Consider the following 26,050-nt stretch of genomic DNA (forward strand, 5'->3'; position numbering starts at 1 on the left):
AGCCCGTGACGTCATTACGGTGGGTGGTGAGACGTCATTGAGGTGGGCGCGTGGAGTGGGCGCGTGGTTTGGTTCTGGAGTAGGAGATTTTACAGTGACGCAAAGACTTATGTAAATAAAATATGTGTCATAAATTAATCTGTTAGAATAACTGCTCCAGCCACTGTCTTATTCCACAAACTTAAATAATTTCAAACTTAAATTATTTCATATTCTCGTGGTCAAGGTAGACAGACTAGAAGAGTGTTTCTCAAACTGTGGTGTCACTGCTGGTGCGTGAGGTCCTCTGCTGTTCCTGTATCTTTTTTTCCCCATCTTAAAACGCTTCTGATTTTGTATGGTGTTTACTTTGTGATGGTTCGACCTGTGGTTCTCCAGCAGGTGGCGCAATTACTCTGGGCGCCTTGAGGTTCTGGGTTCTTGGGTTGTCCTCTGAGCAGAGGGCTGGTACAGAGGGGGGCTTGTACATCAGAGACGAGACCTCCACCACTCAAATAAATCTTTTTTTTTTTTTTTTTTTTTTTTGTAGCTGCAGGAAGTATTTTGGTAATGGCTAATTTAAACCTATAAAAATGAAGGAAAAAATAAGACAAATTTGAGCTGGTACAGTCAATATTCCCCTGACATGATTAAATCTGGCTCTCAATAAGTGTATATGACAGGTTTGACTACTCATTTAATAAAACATAGTTAACATTATATTTCAAATTTCTACTCATTGTACTTAGTGGTTGCACACGAGCAGCAGATGTGACATGTGTAGAGGTAACAGGCCTGCGCTATAGTTACTGTGCACTACTGTGCACAATAGTAAAAATGTCCCTGCATTTGAGAGGATTTTGTCTGTTGTTGACAGAGGTCGTCAGGGGAAAATGACCCAAATACCTACCTGGTTTAAAGCCTGCATGGATAAACCAAGAAAACAAGTGTAAGCTGTAAGAGGCAACTTCAAACATGTCCACCTCATCATGGCCTTTGAGGATGTGACAGATTACCTCATAGACCAAGAGCTGCCCCTCCTCTCTCAGCTCCACAGAGACCATGTCTTATACTTGCCTCATCCGTGTGTAGAGTGTGAAGGCTTTCCAAGGAGGAGTCTGCCTCACCAAGGGGGTCTAACTCACCCAGGAGAGAGCATGCCTCACAGAGGAGAGAGCGTGCCTCAGCAAGAAGAGAACCTGCCTCAGCGAAGGGGAGTTTTCTATCCCAGAGTTCTCTCAATCCCTGGACGCAGCAGAGTCCTGTGAGGAAAGGTGACAGGAGGCACTTGAACAGTTGTCCCATGATGAGATGATGATGGGTGGGCAACCTGCTCAATAGTGAAGACAGGATGATCAGAGTTACAGCATGTTGTCTCATCTTGGCGCATGTGCACACAGAGCCTGAGTCCTGGTGCAAGTGCACAGGGGCACTTGAACATTGGTGCGTGTGCTCAAGCTTGTACTTGTGGTGGGAGGGACCACTCTGAAAACTGCCTGTGGATCTTCTTCATGACCCTCCACACAGGGTCTTTCCACAGTGACCGTCTCTGGACGTGCAGCCCTTTGTTCATAATGGCCCTGAGCTAGTCCACCTCATCACACACGTCTCTCCTAAAGAGTCTGTGGCCCTCGGGCCAGGACAGACTCTGGGAGATAACCTCACTGTCATCTTAACCGTTTCCACTGCCATGGAAGCAGTTCAGATGGCAGGGATAGATTATCCCTGTAAGATTATTTCACAAAACCAATGGTCCATGCTGACAGTTAAAAATCTACTGCTGAAGCCTTTAAGAATATTTAATATTACACATGTGGGGGTCCAGGCAGGGGCACTGTAGCCCCAGACTGATTTTGATTTTAAGAGCACAAGCTGAATATTTAGGTGTGATGAATCTATCGAAAGAACATTGCAAGAGTTAAAAAATAAACCTACCCCAGGGCAGCTGTGGCTACAAACAGTAGCTTATCACCCCCGTATGGAGTGAATGAATAACGTGCAAAATTGTGAAGTGACTTCGAGCATCTGGAAAAGCACTATATAAGATGTATTATTATTATTATCTAATCTAGTGATCCATGCCGAGCTGAATATTTTTGTAGGTGATACTTGGTGTGGAAGTTTTGAGACACTGGCCTGGAACAACATAAATAATAATAACACAGATAACAAAACGAGGTTTGGGCAGACAGCTGCTGTGAGCCAACTTTACTGAACAATAAAATACATTTGAAGAGTTTGATGATTAAGCTTTAATCTTGCTGCAGAGGCACAGTCATCTTTCCAAGTGTGCATCAGCAATCTTTACCACACCCCCAAAATCAGGCAAAACACACCATACATCCAGTGTTCAGATTTAGTGACTTCAGAATTTGGATCATTAATAAAGCCAGTTTTCTAACGCTGCAAAAGGGCACAGCACCCCTCGTGGGAGGGAGGGTAAAGTGTATTAGGTAAGGTTAAGCAGATCTGTGCATTATATAGTCCATTTGGGGACATTCATAAGGCATTTGTTGGCACAGGACAGTCATTCACCATTGTGTCCTGGCCAAAGTACTTTTTCTGAGAATTTGGTTCTCATAATAAAACTCTGAAAAAATCTCTATTCTTGTGCTTCAGTTCAGTCTGGTACAAAACACACACACCTAACTTGTTTAACATTCACATGTGTTTGTATTTAACATACTGGAGATTAAACTAAGCAAAATGATCTCAACCAGCTATATGGTCTCATTATTAGAGTCATGCTTCATATTTTAGTCAATTCATTCGGAGCATGAAAAACTGAACTGACTTGAAGCTGGGACCGGACACTAGTGATGCAACAAGAAAGATTTTATTGATTTAAACTTGTCTGGTTATTATTTTAGTCTACTTATTATCGATGGTCCAACCAGACAAAATCCTGTTTTCTCGCTTTGGATTCACTTAAAATGAGAACTAATCTCAGAAAACAGGTAATTATTATTGAACCCTCTGATAAGCTCACTCGCTGAGGCACAAAGTCTGATAAGTGAGATGATGTGAGGGGTTTTCATGAAGGGCCAGTGGAGGAGTTCTGCTCAGCTTTGGAGTCCCAGTCTGTACCTGAAGTCTGTAAAATAGTACAGTCTGTTTGTAAAGGACTAGGGCTCCCTCCAGAGGCCACTTGTGCTTCCTGCGGTTGTCTGACAAAGGTGGGGCTCGGTGGGGCTGTGGCTGTGGATGTAGCATCCATCACTGAGTTTTTATTTTTTACTGTTGTGACATCTTGTCCTACTGTACTGCTGTCAGGTTCACTCCTTTGTGTTGCCCCTCCGACCCACACTTCCATATTAATCTCTCCTGCCCCCAGAGTCCCACTGTCCCCTGTCGTGGAGGCAGACCCCACTTCGGTGACCCTGTAATGCACAGTGCTGCTCTGCTGGGCTGAGTTAGACAGAGCCTCAGTGATGATGGCTGCGGTCTGAGCCACCCAGTTGAGCTCAGAGCGGACGTCCCCGGCAGCGGCCTCAGAGGTGGTGGGGCTTGAGGTGGGGGCTGGTGCAGAGGCAGTAGTCTGTAGCTCTGTCTGAGCCCTGGTCTCAGGGCTGGGGGTCACAGGTGAGGGAGAAGCAGCCTCGGGAGCAGGTCCGGGCTGTGCTGTAGCAGCTGTGCTGTCCTGCAGGGCTGTGGGGTGGTTCTGACCCGCCTGCTGGTTCTGAAGAAGCATCTCCTGGATCCGGATTTGTTGGAGGATGGCAGGAAGTTCATAATGATGGAAGAAGTAGATCATGGAGTGCTGTGGAAAAAGCGGCAGATGTTTAATCTGGTGCAAAAGAAAATGTACAAAATACTTTGCAACCAATTGTGACCAGTGTTTGAACAAGTTAAGCTCATCATCACTCTCTGTTGTTATAGGGATTACATGTACTGACATGTACATACAGTCCACATTTACCATTTCTTAGAATAAGCGATTTTTTTTGTCAGACAGGAGCATTTGTTTACCTGTTTTACATGTTTTGGCAACTTCCAGAGGCCTTTCTCAAAAGTGTCAGAAAGAAGCCAAGACATGTAAAGCAGGTAAACAAATGCTCCTGTCTGACAAAAAGAATCGCCAATTCTAAGTTTAAAACTGAAGACAGAATGAACCTTTATTTCTGTATATTAATTGACGGTTTATTGCATAATAAAAGTAATAATAAATTAAAAGTATTAAAGTAATAATAAAAGATGCTTACCTGGATAAAGAGCCAGGATGTTACCAGGGCCAGGCTGCTGTACTGGCCGTTAAAGCGATAGTGATAAGCATAGAAGGCAAAGTGGTATAAATAAAAGAACCTGTAATACAACAGAGCAATCAGAGTTTTGTTTTGACCCAAACACTAAAAATAGATTCATCTGAAGTATTAAAAATGTATTTTTATTTACAAACCTAAGCCAATGGCGTTTGCTAGTGTTAGTGTGGCAGCAGATAGCATCATATTGGTCAGCTAACCAGACAATGAGGATGATGTAAAAGGCAGTTGTTGTGTCATTAAAGAACTCAGACATAATGGCCTCCATTCCTGAGGACGACAAACACATACAATGAATCAAGGCAACCCTGGGGAACTTTCTCCTTCAGGTTTTGAACGTACCAACGAGAGCGAGAATGACTGTGAGCAGAGGGGCAGCGGGGAACGCGATGGTCATGTTCATCTCTAACATCTGAAGAAGGTCCACTGAAAGGCAAAGAATATTTTGTGAGCTACTACCAATGAGGACAAACGTAACTGACACTTGATGTGATGTTTTAGGAAACTGACCAATAAAGACAAATATTTGATGGTGCGAATATCTAAGTAGCATCGAAACAGACAAAGTCTGGAACACATAAAACATAAAATTAAGAATTAAAAAATATAGATATTGTATTATTAGATATTGAGCTTAACTGATTTACTTACAAAGATTACCATGATGACAAAAGCAGCCAGGTATGACGTCCTTGCCATCCACATGCTGACAAAGCGGTAATGCTCACCAGAAACCACATTCCTCAAGAATCCTAAAAAACATCGGTGCATTTGAGTAACCTGGAGATGAGTACAGCCGAACAACATTTCTATTTTCGGCGCCAAGTTTGACTTTTATGACTGGATTCTACCTTTGTTTTCCTCATTCTCTGCCAGAGCCTTGACACTGGACATCAAAATATCATCGTAGCCTAAAAATTCATCGAGCAAAAAGCGACTAAAGCCATCCCCAAAACAGTCATCCTTCATTGGATCTAGAATAAAACAGACAAGAGTCAAATGGGAAAGTGATCCCATGTGAACAGAGTTGCACTAAATCTGATTCTTACCCAGAGTGACTATCATGACAGGGATGTTTAGCCTTTGTCTGGTGCTTTGAGACAGGCGTAGGAAGCCATACTCCAGAGAATACTCCACAATGTACTCCTCCTGAGGCCACACTGCATAAACAACATGAATGACAAGGACAGATACAGACATCAGGGTAAAGTTACATCATAAGCATGAGATGAGCCAAAGATAACACAGTCCAGAGGAGGTCAGAGATGAAGCAGTGGGAGGGGGAGGGTTTACCTGCTCTGGTTAGCATCTACAGCTCAGACACAGAGTCCTGCAGCGGCTGCATACCTTTAGTGGCCTGGCTGAAGGAGACGTCCTGGCTCTCGTTCACGGCAGGCCCCCCTCCTCCCGCCCCCACAGCTCCACCAACCAGGGAGGGCTTCAGGCGAGGCTCAAGGTCCAGCTCAAACTGGAATCACCATAAAAATGAACTTTTAAAATAGGTGCAAGTTACACCTACAATCAAAACATTTACTTAGGTTAATACTAATGTGAGATTTATCTTAAAATGTCATATATTACACAAAATTGACTCTTGTGAAGCTTTAAGCCATGTTATAATGTTGTTACCGGCCTCAAAAACAGACCTGGAGTTGTGTTTTGTTTCATGTTTGAGTAACCCTTTATTATTAGTTTGTCTACATCTCAAAAATGCTCTGTTCCACCTTGTGATGTCATGAAGTGGTAGTTTTCAAGTTAGCAGCCCCTTCTAACTTTAGTTCAGTAGAGATGGGCAAATCCAGGGCTGAAATTTTACACATTATTCTAGCGAAGGTGTATGGAGTTTAAAAACAGTGACACTGTATTACCACATGTTGACATCACAAGGTGGAACAGTGTTTTCTGTCTGAGAGAAGAACTCAGCTTAAATATGCAGGGTTTGTGTGTTAAACGTGTGAATGAAACAAAACACAACTCCATGCATGTTTTTGATGAGGAAACAACATAAAATAGATCAAAAAATGGCATAAGATGGGCCCTTTAAAATAGGAGCAAGTTAAACCTACTATCAAAACATTTCATAATGAGGGGAATGGGTAACTAATTTTCTGTTTGTGAGATTTATTTTATGCAATCGGCCATTCCTTTTATGTGGATGGGGCAACCAGAGGAGAGTGAAGATAACACCAAAGGATCCATCTTCAGAATTTAGCAACAAGTACATAAATAATATTTTGTCAAACTAGTAAGTACCAAGGTCATATTACATGCCTTTGAGTGTCTGAAAGTGTTATATAAATCCTATACAACATTATTATATAGACTGTTTGCAGGTACGGTCATTTGTGAAGCAGAATAGTATTTATTTTTTTGCTTTATTTTTTATGAAAATACAAAAAAAAAATTAAATTTAATAAAAAACTGACCATCTGGGAGTCTCAGAACTACCAAGAGTTATATTTTTTTCCATTCACACAACTGTACTTACATGCACAGAGCTATTGTCAAACATTTCCAGAGTCATCTCCTCCTCTTCCTCCTCGTCCTCCTGCAGTGCTGCCAGGCTCAGCCCGGCTACACCTCCTCCGGTATCCTCTGCCCCCATCTCCTCCTGGAAGCTTGAGTCGTAGTACTGAAGAAAAACCGGTGCTCTGGTTGAATTCTTCTGGATTTCCACTCGGAGGATGCCGTCCCGAGGCCAGCGCTCCCTCACTCCCTCCAGACAGTTGATGGGTGATCGTGAAAAGGCGATGTGTATGTAGGCAAGGATGAACAGGACGAACAGTGCCTGTGTTGATGAAATTGGTGGAAAAAATAATGATTAAAGCTTGGGTATCTGATTTTCACACTATGAAAGGAGGATATATTTAAATGCACTTGTTCGTAGCTATCACAAACCATTTGGCACATCAGCAATAAGCAAAGCTAGTTTATTTGTATAGCTAAACTCATACACAAGTAATTCAAGTGCTTTACAGAATAAGAAAGACAATAAAATCACAATGTAAATAAATCAAAACATACATAATCATCATAAAATTAACATTAAAGAGAAGAATGCACAATAAAAAGCGCTCGGTCATAGCCCTGTCTCACATCTGCAGGAAGACTGTTCCAGGTTTTAGCTGCAGAAAACTGAAACTGATATTCACATGTCTGAATTTACTGGTCACTACCAGAAAATTCATACATGTTCATCAAAGAACATTATCCTAACCAGACCAGAGCACTGCTAGTTCACTATATTATGAATTTGTGGTTGAAACCCACTACTGAGTCCTTGCGTAGGCATGAGCAAATAAAATAATATAATATAAGCAACTAATCTGCCTCAAACTACACTACAGGGAAGTACACAGTCAAATCTACAGTCCTACACATATACATATAATCTGAAGGTGTTGGTAATCAAATGAAAAGCAGTCTGACAATGACTCAGCAGTTTGGTTGTTGTGTGGAGAAAAGCCTAAAAGCATGACTACTAATCCAGTGGAGCAATTTAAGACCCCGACATTCAAGGCAGTGTTTATCCATTATTTTCTCAATTTAATCCCCAATATGGCTGCTGCTAATATGGATTTGTAAATTTCAGTTTCCCAAAATAAAAGAAACAAATGTTAGTCACACACAAATCACATCTGGAAGAATTGTACAAGCAAATGTCTGATTTATACAGGCACCCAGGCCTTTCAAATATCTACTTTTCACCTAATGCACAAACAAGCAAGCATGAAAAGTAAATATTTATATATGTACAGTTTAGATTAGAAGAGCTACGGACACATTACCTTGAGAAGAACAAAGAACTCAAACACCCTCCTGAAGGATGGAGGGAAGAGTCTGGCATATGTAACAGCCATCTTAAAGAAGAGGGCATGAAAGAGGCGGTCACGAACATTGATGAGGGGGTTCTGGTTGATGTTGGGGTTCCGCAGGCGGTTGTTGTTATTGTTAAGAGGCACATTGTTGTTGGGCATGTTGTCCGACATGGCCTTTTGCAGATGGGGACTAGGGTTTGGGAGGAATCGGGGTCACAGTCAGCTCAGGTCACTCTGCACAGAAGTGGCTCTGCGCTGTTCCTAGGTCAGCATATCTGCAGTAAAGGCAATGGTGGTAATGAGCTGGAGCCTCTGACACCCAGGACATAGATATGGGGTTGTTCAGAACTAAAACACAAAAACAATTATCACCATTACTCAACATTAGGTCAAATACCTTTACAGTACAGATACAATAGTCACAGTGCAGCGAAGCTGGAAGTCACAAAGCCCAGAAGATAAGACCGTCGGAGAAATTCAGATACACTTAACTAAATACTTTGGTAACTGAAGGTGTAAATGGAAGTAGTTCTAAGAACAAAAACACTGATAGTTCAGTTTTGTGAAAAGCTTAAATAACATTTTATGCACGTTGAAAACTACACAACTAACATTATGTCGAGTGTGAAAAATAATTGAAGCCACGCTCTGGTAATAATGCTCATATCAATAGATGTGAGGCTCACATCGTTATTGCCCACATTAGGGAGGAAATTGCATGTTGCAACAGATAATTTCAGGCCTGGACAATTACCAACACCTGAACGGCGCAAACAGCGCACAAATGTCTATGTGATTGGATGAGACTGGATGAGATGTGAGTTCTATGTAAACTTACCAACTGTTAAGTGAGTAACCGTGTGCCCATTTTGTTTCCTGCGTTAAAAACGCAGATAGAGAAGTCTCACGAAACAGCGAGCTGATTAGCACTGACGGGGTGGCTAAGCTAACGAGCAACTATCACACAAAACTGGTCCCACCGTGAATACCGCGCGAAACTGCGTGACACTTAACTGAGTATGTTTTATTTGCGATTATATATCAGCCGCAGTGAATAAATTCGACCCAAATTAAATTCTAATAAAAACTTTATGCTTTAGTTTTGATAAAACATCTCGTACGCGACTGATGGTGTCGAACTACGGCCACAACGAAACTACAACAGGCCGAAAACAACGGTCCGCGGGTCCGCCCCATGTGTCGTGATTCTGGCGCACTGCTCCTCTTCACAGATTCAACAACAAACAAAGACAAAGTACGGCCTAACTTTATACTATGAAGAATTCTTGTAGGCATGCCACATCTTTAATAATTATTCTTTGCAAAAAGTTAAATATTATGAATCTGAAATATCTGAATGGTGATGGTGTACTGCAGATAGAGTATCGAATATGCGAATTGATAAACAAGCTGGAAAATACCAAAACAGCATGAAATTTTTACAAAGGAGGATTACTATTTTTTTAATTATAACGCATCATACTATATATTATCTACTTATTGTACTTTATGAGTCATTTTTTGCTTCGCTTTCCTTGATAAAAAAAATACATAATATCAGGGTTGCAAGATTTATATGTATAGACCCCCTCGCACATGCCTGATAATACATCGCAATATTAATCAAATAAAATACAATAATTTAAACATTTTAACCCCCCAAAAAAGGTAAATTAATTATTCATTTTAGTGTTTTGTAATCATTTCTTTTATTTTCTACAGCTATGATTGACCAAAAAAAAAGGAAAATTGTGAGACAGCTAAGCCCTCGAAGGGGTCCTGGGATATGGTTTGGCTGAATGAAAGAAGTGGATTTGTTTTGTAACATAAAAAATACGCTTCTCCAGCGACGTTTTTAATTTAAGGTAAATAAACTGTTTCTCTGTTGTTTCTCTAGGACAGAAAGTCAGATATTCTATTATAACCTGAGCCAGGTCGCTTTGTTCTTCTCTAGTTGTCTCTTCTTCTCTAGTGTATCATGTAGAAATGATGTGCATGTAAAGCACTTTGAATTACCTTGTGTACGAATTGTGCTATACAAATAAACTTGCCTTGCCTTGCCTTGCCATGAAACACTCAAATAGATTAAACACAGCCTAGTCAATTGTTCTGAGTACGACATGAATAACAATATCAGATAATTTCAGACATATTAATACATTAGTGTTGTGAATAACACATACAAAGCACATTTTACTGTATTAATCAATAAACTCAGGTTACACCTCCTCCGGGCACACTGATTGTGCTGTCACATGTGTTCAGGTTAGGACTCCTCTGGGCACACCTGACTCAGTGCTGTCACATGTGTTCAGGTTAGGACTCCTCTGGGCACACCTGACTCAGTGCTGTCACATGTGTTCAGGTTAGGCCTCCTCTGGGCCTGTTGTTTGGCGGTGCAGACATGGAGTTGGCTTATGTGTGTGAGTGGGAAAAACGTCCCAAAAGCACCCACTGTCCCTCCATCCCTCTCGTGTGCGCCTGGTCCTGCAGGAACCTCGTGGCTTTCACCACAGACTTAAAGAATGATGATGAAGAAAAGGGTAAACAGAATCTGTCATTTCTCATGGTTGTATTTTACTGTCTGGCTGCTCTGAGATATTTAAATAAAGACTTATTTACAGATGTCAGCCACATGATCCACATCATTGACACTGAGCATCCCTGGGATGTTTACTCTATCAACTCAGGACACACAGAGGTCATTTCATGTTTGGAGTGGGACCAATCAGGTGACGTTGCACCACCGTACAGCACCTGTTGTCAAAATAAATGTTTAGTCATTTCCAGTCAGTCTAAAAAAAAGGTTTTTACTTGGTACACTTTTTTGTGTGTTTAAGGTTCGAGGCTGTTATCTGCGGATGGTGACGGCAAGATTAAATGCTGGTCTATGTCTGACCATCTCGTCAACAGCTGGGAGAGCTACCTGTCCAACTCCGTGGATGGAGACCCCATTGTAGCCCTTAGCTGGCTGCACAATGGTGTCAAGCTGGCTCTGCATGTGGAAATGGTTTGAAATCTTAACACCTTTTACAATGCATGATTCCTGTAATGTCGACTTTTTAAATTTAAACTTTTGTTTTCCTTTAGTCTAGCTCAAACAACTTTAGTGAGAAGTTTTCCAGAGTGAAGTTTTCCCCTTCTCTGACCCTATTTGGTGGAAAACCCATGGAGGGATGGCTAGCTGTGACTGTCAGTGGTTTGGTCACAGTGTCACTGCTGAAGCCAGGGGGCAACCTGCTCACAGCCAGCGAGAGCCTCTGTCGGCTGAGAGGACGTGTGGCCCTGGCTGACATTGCTTTTACTGGAGGTGGAAATATTGTGGTAGCAGCTACAGATGGCAGCAGCTCTTCTCCTGTCCAGTTCTATAAGGTTAGAGATAAATTAATTCTACATACTGCTGCACTGTAAATAGTAGATAATTGTTTTTATTCTTTATTTTTGATCCCTATTAGTTATTACCACAGCCATAACTATTCTTCGTGGGGTCCACATTACTATTTTTTTATTATTATTATTATTATTATTATTATTATTATTATTATTATTATTATTATTATACTATGGTAAATGGCTTTTCAAAGCACTTTACATCAAGGAAATCACCCATTCATGCACACATTCGTACACCAGTGTACACAGACACAGAACTGCCAACTTTCAGATCAGTTGACAAACACTTTGTATATGAATCAGTACAGTTTGATGTACGGATGCAAAAAGGAAGCAACTGCACATATTGTCCCATTCTCATTCAGTCTAATTTGATAAACTTAACTTATCACCCATAGACAAATTAAGAATATGTGTATGATATAATATAAATTCATTGAAAATTGTTATATTTTTCCATATAAACAAATTCAAGATTCAAGATTTCTTTATTTGTCTCCCTTAGGAGAAATTTTTCTTGGACCAATGGGCTGCTCACACCACAAAAAACAAACAAAACCATAACCAGGGTGCAGTACATCTCTCTCAACACACACACTCATTTCTACATCATTTATCATTTAACAGTTCCACCAAAACAGGCACAAATGAATGTCTATATCTGTTGTATTTCCACCGTGGTACCCTGTACCTCCTCCCCGAACTCAACAGTTCATACTCAGGGTACAACACATGTGTCGGGTCTGAAAGAATGCTCCTGGTCTGTCTCCTCATGGCCTGTTTGTAAAGTTCTTGAGGGCTCAGAGGGACAGCACAGCCCATAATTTTCCCTGCTGTCCTCACCAGATTTAAAATTTGGGTTTTTGATTTGACCAGCAAGTTTCCAAACCAGCTGGTGATTCCATATCTTAGCACCGACTCAATGGTAGCTCTGTAGAAAATGAGCATAATATTACTACTGACACCAAATAATCTGAGCCTGCGCAGAAAATGGAGGCGCTGGTGTATTCTGCTGCAGACAGTGGTCACCTGTGTGTTCCAGCTCAGATCTCTGTCAATATGGACTCCCAGATACTTAAAGGAGCTCACCTGCTCTATGTTATGGCCATGAATGGTCACTGGGCCATGGTCACCAGCTGCTCTGGGGTCAATCACCATTTCTACTGTTTTATTTGTATTAATCTGCAGTTTGTGTGAGTCACACCAGGCCACAAGCTTCTCTACAGCAACACCATGAAATTTTACTTGTATTTTTAAATTTCCAATAAATAAAAATAAGAAATGTTTATATAAAAAATATGATACTCAGGTTAACATTTAATATTTTAAAATGTTACTCCGTTTCTAGGTGGTGGTTAGCGTTGTCAGTGAAAAATGCCGCATTGACACAGAACTCCTGCCTTCTCTATTCCTTCGCTGCACAACTGATCCGCTTAGAAGAGATAAATACCCAGCCGTCACCCACCTTAAGTTTTTGACCAGAGAAAACTCCGAACAGGTAAGGACAATCAAACTTTTCTTATTAGTGAATAATTATAAGAACTGTGCACTTGTGTATGTGTAGGTCCTGCTGTGTGCATCCAATCAGACTGGCAGCATTGTAGAGTGTTGGTCTCTGAGGAAAGAGGGCCTTCCAGTCAACAACATCTTCCAGCATCGATCTCCCGTTGGTAAGAATCACTTGTTTACTTCCTTTTCTTTCTTTTTTTTTTTAATATAAAGTACCAATCAAAAGTCTGGACACACCCTCTCGTTCAATGTTTATTTTTTATTTATTTTTACTACTTTCTACATTTTAGATATATACAGAAGACATCAAATATATGAAGCAAGATATATAAGATATATAATTATTTGGTTAATTTGAGGATTTCATTATAAAAAATAAAAATCACTTTTTTTTTTGCTATATAATTCCATATATCTTGCTTCATATATTTGATGTCTTCTGTGTGTAGACAAAATGTAGAAAGTAGTAAGAACAAACAAAAAAATAACATTAAATGAGAGGGTATGTCCAAACTTATTACTGGTAGTGTAGTTTGTTATATGTCTTTGTAAATAACCTAGCTAAAGATAAATATAAAATCTATCTGTTCTGGTTAGACCAGAACCTAAAAAGCAACTTGGATGAGCAGCAAAGCGTCTTCACTCCTACAACGTTTTGTCCAGTCGACATATATTATATATTTTTTTGCTATGGGTCAGACCTGGATGACTGAGGGAAACCTAGACCTAACCTAAAGTCAAAGTAATGTAATACTTATAAAAAAGCTTTACTTCATTTTATCATTTGCCTCCATTATATAAGGAGCTTTTCCACCTTCAAGTCACTCAAAGCCTTGAAGGAACCACTCACCTATTCACGCACACAGACACTGGTTGGTTAAGTGTCTTGTCCAAGGACACAACAACAGCATTCTTCTATGGGAGCTGTAATCGCACTGCCAACCTGTGAGACAGTGTGTCTGACCGCTCAACCAATAGTGTTTATGTCGAAAGTGGTATTCTAGCCGCCAACCTTTGGATCAGTGGACAAACACTCAGCTGAGCTACTGTCGCCCCTTTTAATTGTGAATGTGTAATTGTGATCTGCAGTGGTTGAAAAACAGCCAACCATCCTGAAATGGCGCATTCTGACAACAACTAATGACCTGGAGAGAGTATCGGCTATTGCTCTGCCCAAACTACCTATTTCCACCTCCAACACAGATACAAAGTTTTGCCCAGGACTTGGTAAGCTAGAAACCAGCGTTCAGTGAGTGATTTTATAATGTGGTATAGTTGTATTCACTTGTATGCATCATCTTTAGGTTTGGCTCTGGCCTTCCACGATGGCAGTATTCAGATCCTCCACCGCACGTCTTTTCACACCATGTGTGTTTTCTATGGCTCCTCCTCGACCTCTGGCCCCGGACAGCGGCCTGGAGACGAGTCTGCGATCAAACGCCAACGAACCGGTGGTCCTACCATCCACTTTAAAGCCATTCAGTTCTCCTGGACCTCGCTCGCATTGGCAGGAATTGACAACCATGGCAAAGTAAGGGACTGCAGGATTTTTCATTTATCTTTTATTTCTACAAACAAAACACATAACTGCATAGGTCCATTTAGAACATTAAAAATAGGAGCAGGTGTGATAATAAATGTTTGTCACCAGATTATTAAAGTGCATTAGTAGCACCAGTTTATCCAGTTTTTCATGTCCTTGAAATGCGTTACTTTTTTTTACAATTTCAGTTTTAATGCGGCCAGTTTTTTGACATAGACAATATGAGATGTTGTATTAAGAGTTGTTCTCCATCTTTGCTGTTCCCCCTCTCCTTAATGTTCCTCTCCTTGTCTCCTCCTCTCCTCCTTCCTCTCTTTCTCCTCCGTTCCTTTTTCTCTCTCCTCTTGCCATTTTAGGTTAATTTTATCAGTTTCAGTTTAGAAGTTTTTACATTAAGTGTTTTTATATCTATATTTATTTTCACAGCTACACATGCTGCGAGTTTCTCCTTCTATGGGACAGGTCCTTGACATGAACACAACAATACGCCATCTCCTGTTCCTCTTGGAGTACTGCATGGTCACGGGGTACGACTGGTGGGATGTTCTGCTCCATGTTCAGCCCACGATGGTTCACAATTTGGTGGAGAAACTGCACGAGGAATATATGAGGCAGAACCAGGCCTTACAACAGGTCAGCAAATCTGAAAAGCTTCATTTTGAAGTGCGCTATAGAACTTTTCCAGTGGAGGGTCTGCCACCTGCTTGTCTCCTTGGAGATATTATTGCTTGTCTGCAGTGTTCCACAGTATAGCATTAAACATATCTATCTACTATCTATTTCATGTGTTTTTAATTTTCAAAAATTGAAAAACATGTCTTCTCACTGTAATCTGGGTCACCTCTCCACATATCTGACCTGTAATGTGGTCTTGTGGCATCTCCATGGAGACAGACAAAATTGTAACACCATACTTTGAAACATCCCAGGCAACACAATAATTTCTCCATGGAAACGAGTATGGCAAATCCTCGGCCAGAGAAAGTTGCAGAGTGCAACTTTAAAGCTCGTATATTATGCAAAATTGACTCCTGTGAGCTATTAGCCATGTTAGAATCTTGTTACCTCCTCAAAAACATACCCGAAGTTGTGGTTCGTTTCATTCACACACGTTTCAGTAGTAGTCTCCAAAGCTTAAAATGCTCCGTTCCACCTTGTAATGCCATAAAGTAGTAGTTTTTAAGTTAACGGAAATTATCCAAATGATTCTAGTGAAGGTGTATGGAGTTTAAAACCACAGTGGAGCACTTCTTGTATCACCACATGACATCACAAGGTGGAACAGAGTGTTTTATGTTTGAGAGAAGAACTCTTAAATTTGCAGGGTTTGTGTGTTAAACATTATAACATAGATCAGTGAATAGAGTAATATGGGCCCTTTAACAAAAAATTTAACTTAACCCTCAAATTATTCATACCAGTGTTGTTGTCAATGTTTATTACAGGTTCTGGCTACTCGTATTGTAGCAGTGAAAGCGTCTCTGTGTAAACTGTCTACTGCCACAGCTGCTCGGGCCTGCGACTTCCACGCCAAACTATTGCTCATAGCGATAAGTGCCACGCTAAAGTCCCTCCTCAGACCACATGTCCTTAACTCACCAGACAAGAGCCCTGGAGACCGGCTCACTGAGATCTGTGCCAAGAATACAGACACAGGTAAAAATCGGTTTGTTCCATAGACTGTATAAAGAAATGGACTAAGTGAGTGTGGTGTCACCCGCACCGTTCAGCTCCAGTCAAATGAAGCTCATCAAAGCTAGCAGTTATAGGGGTCAATTTGGAGCTATGTTCCATATATGGAATTCCGACCACGAGTATCACAGCAACCAAAGACTCAATCCGGAACAAGGCTGATGATGGTAATGCCCCTTCTTACGTGCACCGCTGGTTTAACACAGAGTGGGCGCTTAGTAACGCTTTCAACAGAACCTGTTGCTAACGCTAGCGGGCGTGACCTCAGGGAAAGAAGGCGCCTGATTTGTTTGTTATTAATGTTCATATCTTGAATTACAAATGCAATAGCTAAATAAAAACAGCAGGATCATGTAGAGCTGATTAATACGAACATTTTAAGACCAAAATGATGAGTCTGACAGAAGCAGTTACAGAGAGAGAGGTGGCAATTTTTCAATGTACAGTGAATTGGAGCCAGAGTCAAAAGCTGGAAGTGCAGCCATGCTCACTTCCTATTTGGAACGTGGCGTCTAGCAGGTTAGCTACGTCCACTTATATATACAGTCTATGGTTCGTACAGTGCCCATCCATGTAATTTTAAACTAACTACTATTAACATTTTAACTTTTGTTTTACATTTTAGATATTGACAAGGTGATGATTAACCTAAACACACAAGATTTCGTTTTGGACGGCCCACATTTACAGTCACTGCAGCAGCTCATTCAGTGGGTGGGAGATTTTGTTCTCTACTTGTTAGCCAACCTTCCAAACCAGGTAAGATCTGATGATAATACAGCTGAATAATTGTGATCAGTGGTGAAAAAACTACTCAGTTTTGTTACTTAAGTAAAAGTACAGATACAGAGGGTAAAAAGTTACACACATAAAAGTAAAAGTAAAAGAATCACATGAAAACATCTACTTAAGTAAAAGTATTTAAGTACCTGTTTAAAAATGTATGTAAATAAGTGCCTCATTGACAGGATGATTTGGACACACAGCTCACGACATTCAAGTCATATGACTCTGGTGAAAGTCCAATAAACTCTGATAAAACTTGATTTCTGTCTTAAATAATGATCAGATTGGACAGGCACACAAATATTTAAGTTTTTGTTAAGCTGGATCTCACGTAAATGGATTGTTGAATTATTAGATTTTTGTCTGAAATGTGTTAATTATCTCTCTGTTAACAGCTCAAGCTAATGTAAGAGGCTAACACTACCAGATTTACACCATAACGGTTTATTTAGTGTTTTATTCATAATCAGGATCAACAGTGAGATAAACCAATACTTTTATCTGCTTCATTCAGTCGTGCTGTGTTCAGTTAAACGCCTGTTGCTGTCCACTGGTGTTTTTATGACTCTCTCAATGCATTGTGGTCTATATTGTACATTTGGACATCCTTAAATACATTGTGACCCCTTAATAGTGTACTAATTGGGGAATAGTGTGGACTTTATCCTACTCTGAGTTCATGAAATCACGCCCCAAAGGGAGGAGTTTTAAACTGAAACTGCCCTCGTTTACAGGATCATTATGGGTTGTTATGTCTCTATTGTCTTCAGCATTGTTAAGTATCTGGTTAGCATTTGATTGGCTTGTTGTGAAAACGCTTAAACAACTGGTAGATCTATTATCAGTTGAAAATGGCTTCTGGATGGGAGCCAAAACATCTTGATTGTCATAAAGTCCAGATGATCATTCATGAAACTTATATTATAAGCTACCAACCTTAAGTCCCTGTGTTTCTTCTCTTCCTGTAGGGGTCAATGGTGCGTCCCGGCTTTGGCTTCATGCGTGACGGAGCGTCTCTGGGGATGCTCCGAGAGATGTTGGTCATGATCCGGATCTGGGGTTTACTGAAGACGAGCTGCCTGCCCACCTTCACAGCCACATCGGACAACCAGGACAGTCTACAGCTTCTGTTCAGGCTGCTCACCAAACTGTGGCTTTGCTGTAAGAAACTTTAAGGAAAAGATTGTTCTAAAGATGAGTCAAATCCCTCAAAGAACTCGCCTGGCAAATCCAGACTGATCTCTCTGTGTGTTTTTTATACAGATTGATATCAGTCTGGTCCTCACTCCCTTTGATGCATCTCAAGCCCAGTCAAATGTTATCATGCAATCAGATCGATTTTTTTTTCAGTGACACATGCGAAAGAAGGAGCTCATTGGTCACCTGTGATTTACAATAAAATCAGATTTCTCTCCCCTCAGATTAACAGAGGTTAGGTTTCGCTCATTGATTCTGCAGAAATCCGCCATGTTTTTCAGCCCCTGACATGTTTTTCCTTTATTTTTTCTGATAAACACAGACCATACTGCGCGTCCCTTTTTTAAAGGTCCTATATTGACTCTTGTGAGATTTAATGTTGTTCCCTCCTCAAAAACATACCTGAAGTTTGTTTTGTTTCATTCACACATGTCTGAGTAACACTTTATTATTAGTCTGTCGACATCTCCAAAGCTCAAAATGGTCTGTTACAATTTGTGATGTCATGAAGTGGTAGTTTTCAAGTTAACAGCTCCTTTTACCTTTAGTTCAAATTCCCAGCAATGCCAGGGCTGAAATTATCTAAATGACTCCAGTGAAGGTGTATGGAGTTTAAAAACACAGTGGAGCACTTCCTGTTTTACAGCATTATTATGCCCCAAAGTTAGCATTAGCGTTAGCACTGTGACACAAGCATGTTTCTTTGTGTGCTCCGGTGAAGTATTCATTTTATTTTTGTAGTGTTTAACATGTTGTCACTGAGCACTTCCTGTATTACCTCATGACATCACAAGGTTGAACAGAGTGTTTTCTGTTTGAGAGAAGAATGCAGCCTAAATATGCAGAATTTGTGTGTTAAACATGTGTGAATGAAACAAAACACAATTCCTGGTCTGTTTGTGATGAGAAAACAACATTAGAACACAGATCAGAAAATGGCGTAATATGTCCTCTTTAAGTATCTTTCTGTGTCTCAGGTCGAGAAGATGTGCCCCCACAGGACCCCGATGAGAGCCTGATTGATGAGTGCTGCCTCCTGCCCAGTCAGCTGCTTGTGCCCTCAATGGACTGGTTACCAGTGAATGATGGAGTGATTGTGAAGCTGCAGGGAAAACATCCACTCCGACTGCAGTTTGGGAAATCCTCGTCTCTGCCAGGACAGGGCGCCACCACCCCACTGGAGGTTTTTACCAGGTGAGTATATCATTATCAACCTTATCCATCTGCATTTTAATCATAGACTGTATAAAGAAGTGGACTAAGTGAATGTGATGTCACCCATAACATTCGGCTCCAGGCAAATGAAGCTCATCGAGGCTAGAGCAGTTATAGCGGCCAATTTGGAGAATTCGACCGTGAGTGTCATAGTAACCAAAGAGCCAATCTGGAGCGAAGCTTGTTTAGCAGGGGGCGGGCGCTCAGCAATATTGTCAGTCACACCTCTTGCTAAGACTATCGGGAGCAACCTCATAAGAAAGAAGGTGCCTGATTTGTCTGAAATTAATGTTCATATCTTGAGGTACAGACACACAATAGTGAACACCAGGATCATGTAGAGCAGGTTAATACAAACATTTTAAGACCAAAATGATGAGCCTGACAGCAGCAGTTACAGAGAGAGGGGCAACAGTTTTCTAATGTAAAGTGAATTGGGGCCAGAGTTGATTTAGCCATAAGCGCAGCCCGTGATTACTTCCTATTTGGAACGTGGCGGCTAGCAGGTTATGTCCATTTATGTATACAGTCTATGATTTTAATACATACTCCTTTTATACTGTAGCGTTTTGCTGTGAGGAAACACTCCAAAGTTCTTCTCGTTGTTTATTTTCTGAACACATGCGCTACTGCAGGTCATAACCCACGCCAAAACAAGAGCAAAACAACAGCTCTCACTTCAGCAGAGCCAGTCTCCAAAACAGACCAGTAACTGACAATTGGCTCAGTGCAAAGCAGCACACTAGCTAGGTTGGTGTGCCAGTAGAACCTTCACATCCATTTGTCATCATAGCAACCAAGTGTCACATACAAAAGCCGTTGCATTAACAGCAACACATTAACAAGTACAAGAACAACAAAAGGTATCAACTGAGAACCAAACACAAAATATCAGATCATTACAATACTAATGTGTGGGTAAAATTTAAGTCTGTTTTATTATTAACGGTGAGATTGTTGTGCTGTTTATAGAGTAAATGTAACTCTGTTTTTACAGGAGCCCCAGTTCACAGAAGATGGATAACCTTCGCTGCATTCATATGGGAGTATGCCCCACAGAGGAGAGCAAAGCCTGTACCAGGTGAGCCACACATGCATTTATAGAGGCAGATGACATCAAAACGTTCTGAGTTTTTACAATGAGTGTCAGTCAGTGGTTTTCAGAATGTATAATGTGATGATGCCGTAATCCCAGATGGCGGCGCAAGAGACAGTTTTTCCTATTGATTACATTGTACATGAAATATCCAAAAGGTAAATTCACGTTGAACCGGATACTTTCTTTTAGTCACTAGACACAAGAACTTGCTACATTACAAGAAAATTCTGAATTCTGACTGATTAATTTTAGCTGGCCTCTTGGCCAGGACGCTCTTGGAAAAGAGATTTTTAATCTCAGTGAGTCTTTTCCTGGTTAACTAATTTTTAATTTTTAACAAATTAATTATTAACAAAAGCTCAAAATGCGTCTAAAATATGAAAGAGCTACAACAGTGTGATAACAAATATAAAAGTCTACAACTCTGCTCAATATGTAGTTTGTTCCCATAGACTGTATATATAAACGGACATAGCTAACCTGCCAGCCGCCGCGTTTCAAACAGGAAGTGAGCATGGGCTGCGCTTCCGGCTCTTTTTCCGCTCTCTTTTTGGTTGCTTTCTCCACTATAACTGCTAGCCTCGATGAGCTTCATTTGACGGAGCCAAATGCTGTATATGACATCAGACTCACTTAGTCCACTTCTTTATACAGCCTGTGGTTGTACCTGACATTTAAAACAAGAAAATCAAGCAAATAGTTGTAGAAAACCAGTGAACATTTAAACCACAGGGACACTGCAGACACACCCACATTTATCACTGACACAGACTTTGGATCAAACACAGATGAACTGAACCTTTCTTTCCTTAATTATTTCTTCAGTACACAGACCCAGAAACATATTTCTCATGAGGCGTGTTGAAGTATCGTTTACCTCCCTCTATCGTTAGGTAACACGCTAGCTCAGCTCTGCACAGTCACAGCAACAACACAGAAACTATTTTCATGCTCCAATTGGCCATATATAGCTGATTTGAGCTTTAAAAAAATACAAATCACTCAATGGACAAAAATCTGGCTAGAAAAAGCAAAGAAACACATTTTTTCTATTAAACTGCTCATAGTTCTGCCTCAGTCGGAATGTTGAGGAGCATTTTTCAACTTTCGAACTTACTGCACTTGTTTTTAATGCTTTATATGGACTTATATACTTGTTTTGTTTGTTTTTCTGCTTGTTGAGCTCCAGTGCTCTCATTGGGTTCCCATGTGTCAACAGAGATAGAGAAAATATTCTGTCCGTGCATAACCTCAGCTGATGTTACCTTAATCATTTTATTTGCATTTTTATATCATTCTGCAACTTTGCTGAAATGTTTTTAGATGCGGGTGTGTGACAATGCTTCGATCTCCCAACAAAACAAACGCGATGAAGCAGTGGGAACAGCGCTGGATTAAGAACTGTCTTTGTGGAGGTCTTTGGAGGAAGATTCCTCAGGCTTTCAACTGAACAAGAGACTGAGAGTCTTGAATAAAGTGGACAAATATCACTTATCATCAATACAACTATTCCTTTGTTTGGTAATGTTGCTTTTGTACTGTAAATTCCTGTTTTTGTATTAAACATACACAACAAAGTATCATCTTTTATATTAGTCTTTCTACTACAGTCTTTGCATAGCAGTTTCTAAATGTAACTATTTAAATACTTTTTTTAAGCAATAAGCAAAGTATAAAACATAATCTCTAATCTTCAGTGGTATCAAGGAGATTTTCCCAACAATAACTAGTTCTGTTCTACCCAATATGACCATTAGGGGGCGCTGAGCACTCACACGTTGACTTCCAGCAAGACAAGACCAAACTTTTTTTTAAATTTGGCCCTGATCATGTGACTTCCATGTGTGCATTTTATTGTTTCTTCTTTAGACACAACTCTAAATCCCATCAGAGTGTGTAGATTAATGATGGCTCTTTCGGCTCTTTTATGGGATCCGAATCTTTTGGATCCGTTCAACAGACTGGGTTTTTTACAGTTTATTTATGACAGAAGCAAACGTGAGAACTCATTTTATCTACAAACTAATCACAGAGAAATGTGACGTGTTTAAAATGGTTCAAACTGAGAGTGGGGGGGAGTTTACTCTTTGAAATTACAAATAATCAAAATAAAAGTTGCACTATAATAATATTTTTTAAAACAGTTATGATGTCAAATGTGTTTTCTGTGCACAAATCTTGCTCATTCTTGCGTCGGTTCAGCGTTGGTTCACATCACTAGTACAGATACTTGTTTTGTCTTGGTATTAAGTAACATGAGATACACCTGAGACTGTGTAAACTCCTGCTGGACATGTGAGTTATTAATAGTGATGTGACGTTCGTGAACGAGTCGACTCTTTTGAACGGTTCTTTAACGTGGACGACTGGAACTGGATCTCATTTTTGAAAAGAACCAAGTCTTTTCTTTCTAGTTTTTATGTATTTTTATCCCGATTAACGTTGAAATAACACAAGAATCAGAACAGGAGCAGAGCAGGTGACACAAGTAAGAGAGTTATGCACAAAAAACACATTTGACATATTCATATTTTTACAGTAGGTATTGCGATGTTTATTTAGATTATCCATAAAAGGGTAAATCTCTCCCACTCTCAGTTTGAACCATTTTAAACACATCTGAGCCTTGGTTTCATTTCTCTGTGTGATTAGTTTGTAGATAAAATGAGTTCTTATATTGGCTTCTGGCATAAAAATACATAATAAAACAGGCAGTCTTTTTTGAATGGCTCTCTGGAATGAATGATCCAAAAGATTCGGGTCCCGTAAAAGAGCCGAAGGTTTTATCACAAGTTATTCAAGTGGCATTTGGGGAGAGGGGAGGAGGAGGACGCACGGGAGGAGAGGGGAGAGGAGAGAGGAGGAGGCACGCGGGGAGAGGGGAGGAGGAGAGAGGAGGAGGCACGCGGGGAGAGGGGAGGAGGAGGACGCACGGGAGGAGAGGGGAGAAGGAGGACGCACGCGGGGAGAGGAGAGAGGAGGAGGAGGATGCACGCGGGGAGAGGAGGGGAGGAGAGGGGAGGAGGACGCACGCAGGAAGAGGGTAGGAGGGCGCTGAGTGATCCTCGCTCCAGAGTGGACATGAAGTTTGCGGCGCGCGCTGGTGCCTCAGTATTTCCCACGCGCTCTGTCCATGTCTTCTCTTTCCTTTGATTGAGATGTTGCGATGTCCCGGGCAGATTTTCAAGTCGTGGATCTATTTTGGGTGATTTTTATTGCATTTGCTCTCGCTCCGGAGGCGGGCAGTGCCAGTAGATCGGCCGGGGCAGACAGCTGTCATGAGGTGAAGACAGCTTACATGATGCGCCAAATAGGTCCCGTGGAGCTGGTGCCAGACAGAGCCCGAGCAGGTCAGTGAGCCAACACACAAACATTTACTCAGAACACAAGAGCTCTACATGCAGGCCTGTGGAATATACACAGTTAGACACTTGAGACACTTTAGACACTTTCTAAACTGGATCATAACCTCAGGAAAGTCAAACACGTCCCGGGACACGGCGGCTTTGGAGAACGGCAAACAAAAACGACTTTGTGCGTTAAATCAACTGATCGTATTTTATTTTTAATTTATCCTTAGAGTAGAATGTATAGAAACAATAAAGGGTCCAAGTTTATATTTTTATTTTATTTAGTTATTTATTTACTTACTTATTTATGTGTTATTATTATTATTATTATTATTATTATTATTATTATTATTATTGTTAATTTATCTTTTTATTAATTATTTTTTATTATTTTTATTTGTTATTTTCTATTCGTAACAAGCCCGCCAACATAACTTTGAAATCAAAAGTTATAATATCCTACCTAAATAAATGGGAAAATAAATATATAAAATAGAAATGTGCTTAATTAGCCACATTATTAATACCGGCCAGGCTCAGGTCACAGCTCAGGTTATTGCTTAAAATATAGTGAGTATTTTAAAACAAATATTATAGCTCTTATTTAGTTTTGTTTTGAGTGACAGACGTGTATGTGGCTCACGCACAGGTGCACACGGCCCCTGTTATATCTCTATAATGTTTGCATGTGCCCAACGACAATTCAGTGTGTTCCATTGTAACCAAAATAGATTCAAGGCATTCTAATATTACATCTCTCCTGCTCTTTGGTTTTGTTCATTCCTTTTTGATTCTAAGCCTGTCATGATAAAGTTGAAGTACGATATATTGCTGAAGTAAATATATATACGATAAGCAATAATACTGAAACCAAACCCTAAATCAGAAGTATCCCCCACTAAATAAATAAGATAATATTTAAATAGTTAGTTTGTCTCTATAATGAGTCATAGAAGTTCATAGTTCAACCTTCTAACCAAAAAGTTCCACTCTAGTGATGTGGCGTTTGTGAACGAGTCGATTTTTTGAACGGTTCCTTAATGTGAATGGTCAGAACCGGATCTTGTTGGGTTTTTTTTTTTAAAGAACTGAATCTATTTCTTTCCAGTTTTTACACTGAGAAGCGCTGAATCCACAAGAATAAAACTCATGAGCATAAAAGCAGAGTGAGCAACATGAGTGACAGTGTGTGCAAAAAATAAAAATGTGAATAACAGTTCTTCTTCAGCTTTTTCTTCTTTTTCTGCTTCTTCTACTGCTGCTGCTTCTGCTTCTTCTTCTACTGCTTCTTCTTCTACTGCTCCTGCTTCTGCTGCTTTTACTACTTCTTCTTATTATTATTATTATTATTGTTAGTCTATTACTGTGTCTTATTCTTCTTCTTCTGCTTCTTCTGCTTCTTCTTACAGTCTTTTGAAAGGTTCTTTGAAGAGAACCAATCTAAATAAATGAGCCAAAAGTCCCGTCACTATTCCCCACTAGTGCAAAGAAAAAGTCCCCACGATAAATACTGACCCTCAAAATCTAATTCCATCTGTCACGTGCTGAACGATGACTCGATGTAGTGATTATAGTGACTGGCTTGTTTGATTCTTTTACACTCAAAACAAGATGGCGTGTGCTTTTATTTCGTCTCGGTTTGCAGATATGACCAGACCAGTATTTTGTTACTACTGCACGATGTCATGTACGTGTAAAGTCCTTAGAGTCATTTTTTCACCACAAGCCCTTTGAGAATTGGCTCTTGTGTTTATGTTATGTGTGTGTGCAAAAGTCAAAATACAGTTTATGGAAAAAAGTTGTCAACGATCTAATTTAAGAACTTCACAAGAATCAGCGTTTATGTAATGTAATCAGTATTTATGTAATGTAATCGTATAGAAAATAGGAATGGGACGATAAACAGTAATATCGATTATCACGGTTTAAAGGGTCGTCAATAATCGCTCATGGGACATTTTTTATAATCATGACAATCGCCGACACAGATAATCCCCCATTACATCATCAAAATGTGCAGAAAAAAACTACTTCTCCATGATGAGCTCTTTTCTAAAGTCATTTCGATCTTTATTAATGACAGAGTGTGAATAATTTAAATAAATAAACAAAAAAATACACGTTTTAATGTATACAGAGACGAATGTCCATGTCTTGTTGTGGTCACTTATAACAAAGTACCAGTCTATAACAGTTATTTAAGGATGGAG

General features: G+C 40.2%; 3 protein-coding genes across 4 annotated transcripts in view; 2 read left to right on the top strand and 1 right to left on the bottom strand.

The window, feature by feature from the left end:
• Positions 1-2,158: 2,158 nt before the first annotated feature.
• On the bottom strand, positions 2,159-9,298 carry tmem259 (transmembrane protein 259). Of its 2 annotated transcripts, XM_055221526.1 has the most exons (12): positions 8,895-9,298; positions 8,027-8,404; positions 6,727-7,026; positions 5,586-5,706; positions 5,288-5,398; positions 5,090-5,212; positions 4,890-4,990; positions 4,749-4,806; positions 4,581-4,664; positions 4,376-4,508; positions 4,182-4,281; positions 2,159-3,739 (listed from the first exon to the last, which is right to left on the bottom strand). In XM_055221526.1, exons 2-12 carry the CDS (start codon positions 8,225-8,227, stop codon positions 3,014-3,016), a joined length of 2,058 nt encoding a protein of 685 aa, XP_055077501.1. In that variant the 5' UTR covers positions 8,228-8,404; positions 8,895-9,298; the 3' UTR covers positions 2,159-3,013. The 2 variants fall into 2 exon arrangements, with proteins under 2 accessions (XP_055077501.1, XP_033820767.1); XM_033964876.2 differs by having other exon boundaries at positions 4,581-4,806; positions 8,895-9,221.
• Positions 9,299-9,809: 511 nt separating this feature from the next.
• On the top strand, positions 9,810-22,069 carry med16 (mediator complex subunit 16). The gene is made up of 16 exons (XM_033965366.2): positions 9,810-9,921; positions 10,422-10,599; positions 10,681-10,788; positions 10,897-11,066; positions 11,147-11,428; positions 12,798-12,947; positions 13,014-13,119; positions 14,048-14,185; positions 14,263-14,489; positions 14,928-15,134; positions 15,947-16,157; positions 16,819-16,952; positions 17,948-18,140; positions 19,154-19,370; positions 20,389-20,472; positions 21,814-22,069. The coding sequence occupies exons 2-16, from the start codon at positions 10,461-10,463 to the stop codon at positions 21,938-21,940; spliced, it is 2,493 nt and encodes an 830-aa protein (XP_033821257.1). The 5' UTR covers positions 9,810-9,921; positions 10,422-10,460; the 3' UTR covers positions 21,941-22,069.
• Positions 22,070-23,588: 1,519 nt separating this feature from the next.
• LOC117369845 (glypican-5-like) overlaps positions 23,589-26,050 on the top strand; it is a 106,985-nt gene continuing 104,523 nt past the window's right edge. The window contains exon 1 of the mRNA XM_055221528.1: positions 23,589-23,840. Within this exon, the coding sequence (XP_055077503.1) occupies positions 23,657-23,840 (184 nt within the window). The 5' untranslated portion in view covers positions 23,589-23,656. The remainder of the gene's footprint in view (positions 23,841-26,050) is intronic.

The sequence above is a fragment of the Periophthalmus magnuspinnatus genome, chromosome 4 (genome assembly GCF_009829125.3).
Source record: "Periophthalmus magnuspinnatus isolate fPerMag1 chromosome 4, fPerMag1.2.pri, whole genome shotgun sequence".
NCBI classification, from domain to species: Eukaryota; Metazoa; Chordata; class Actinopteri; order Gobiiformes; family Gobiidae; genus Periophthalmus; species Periophthalmus magnuspinnatus.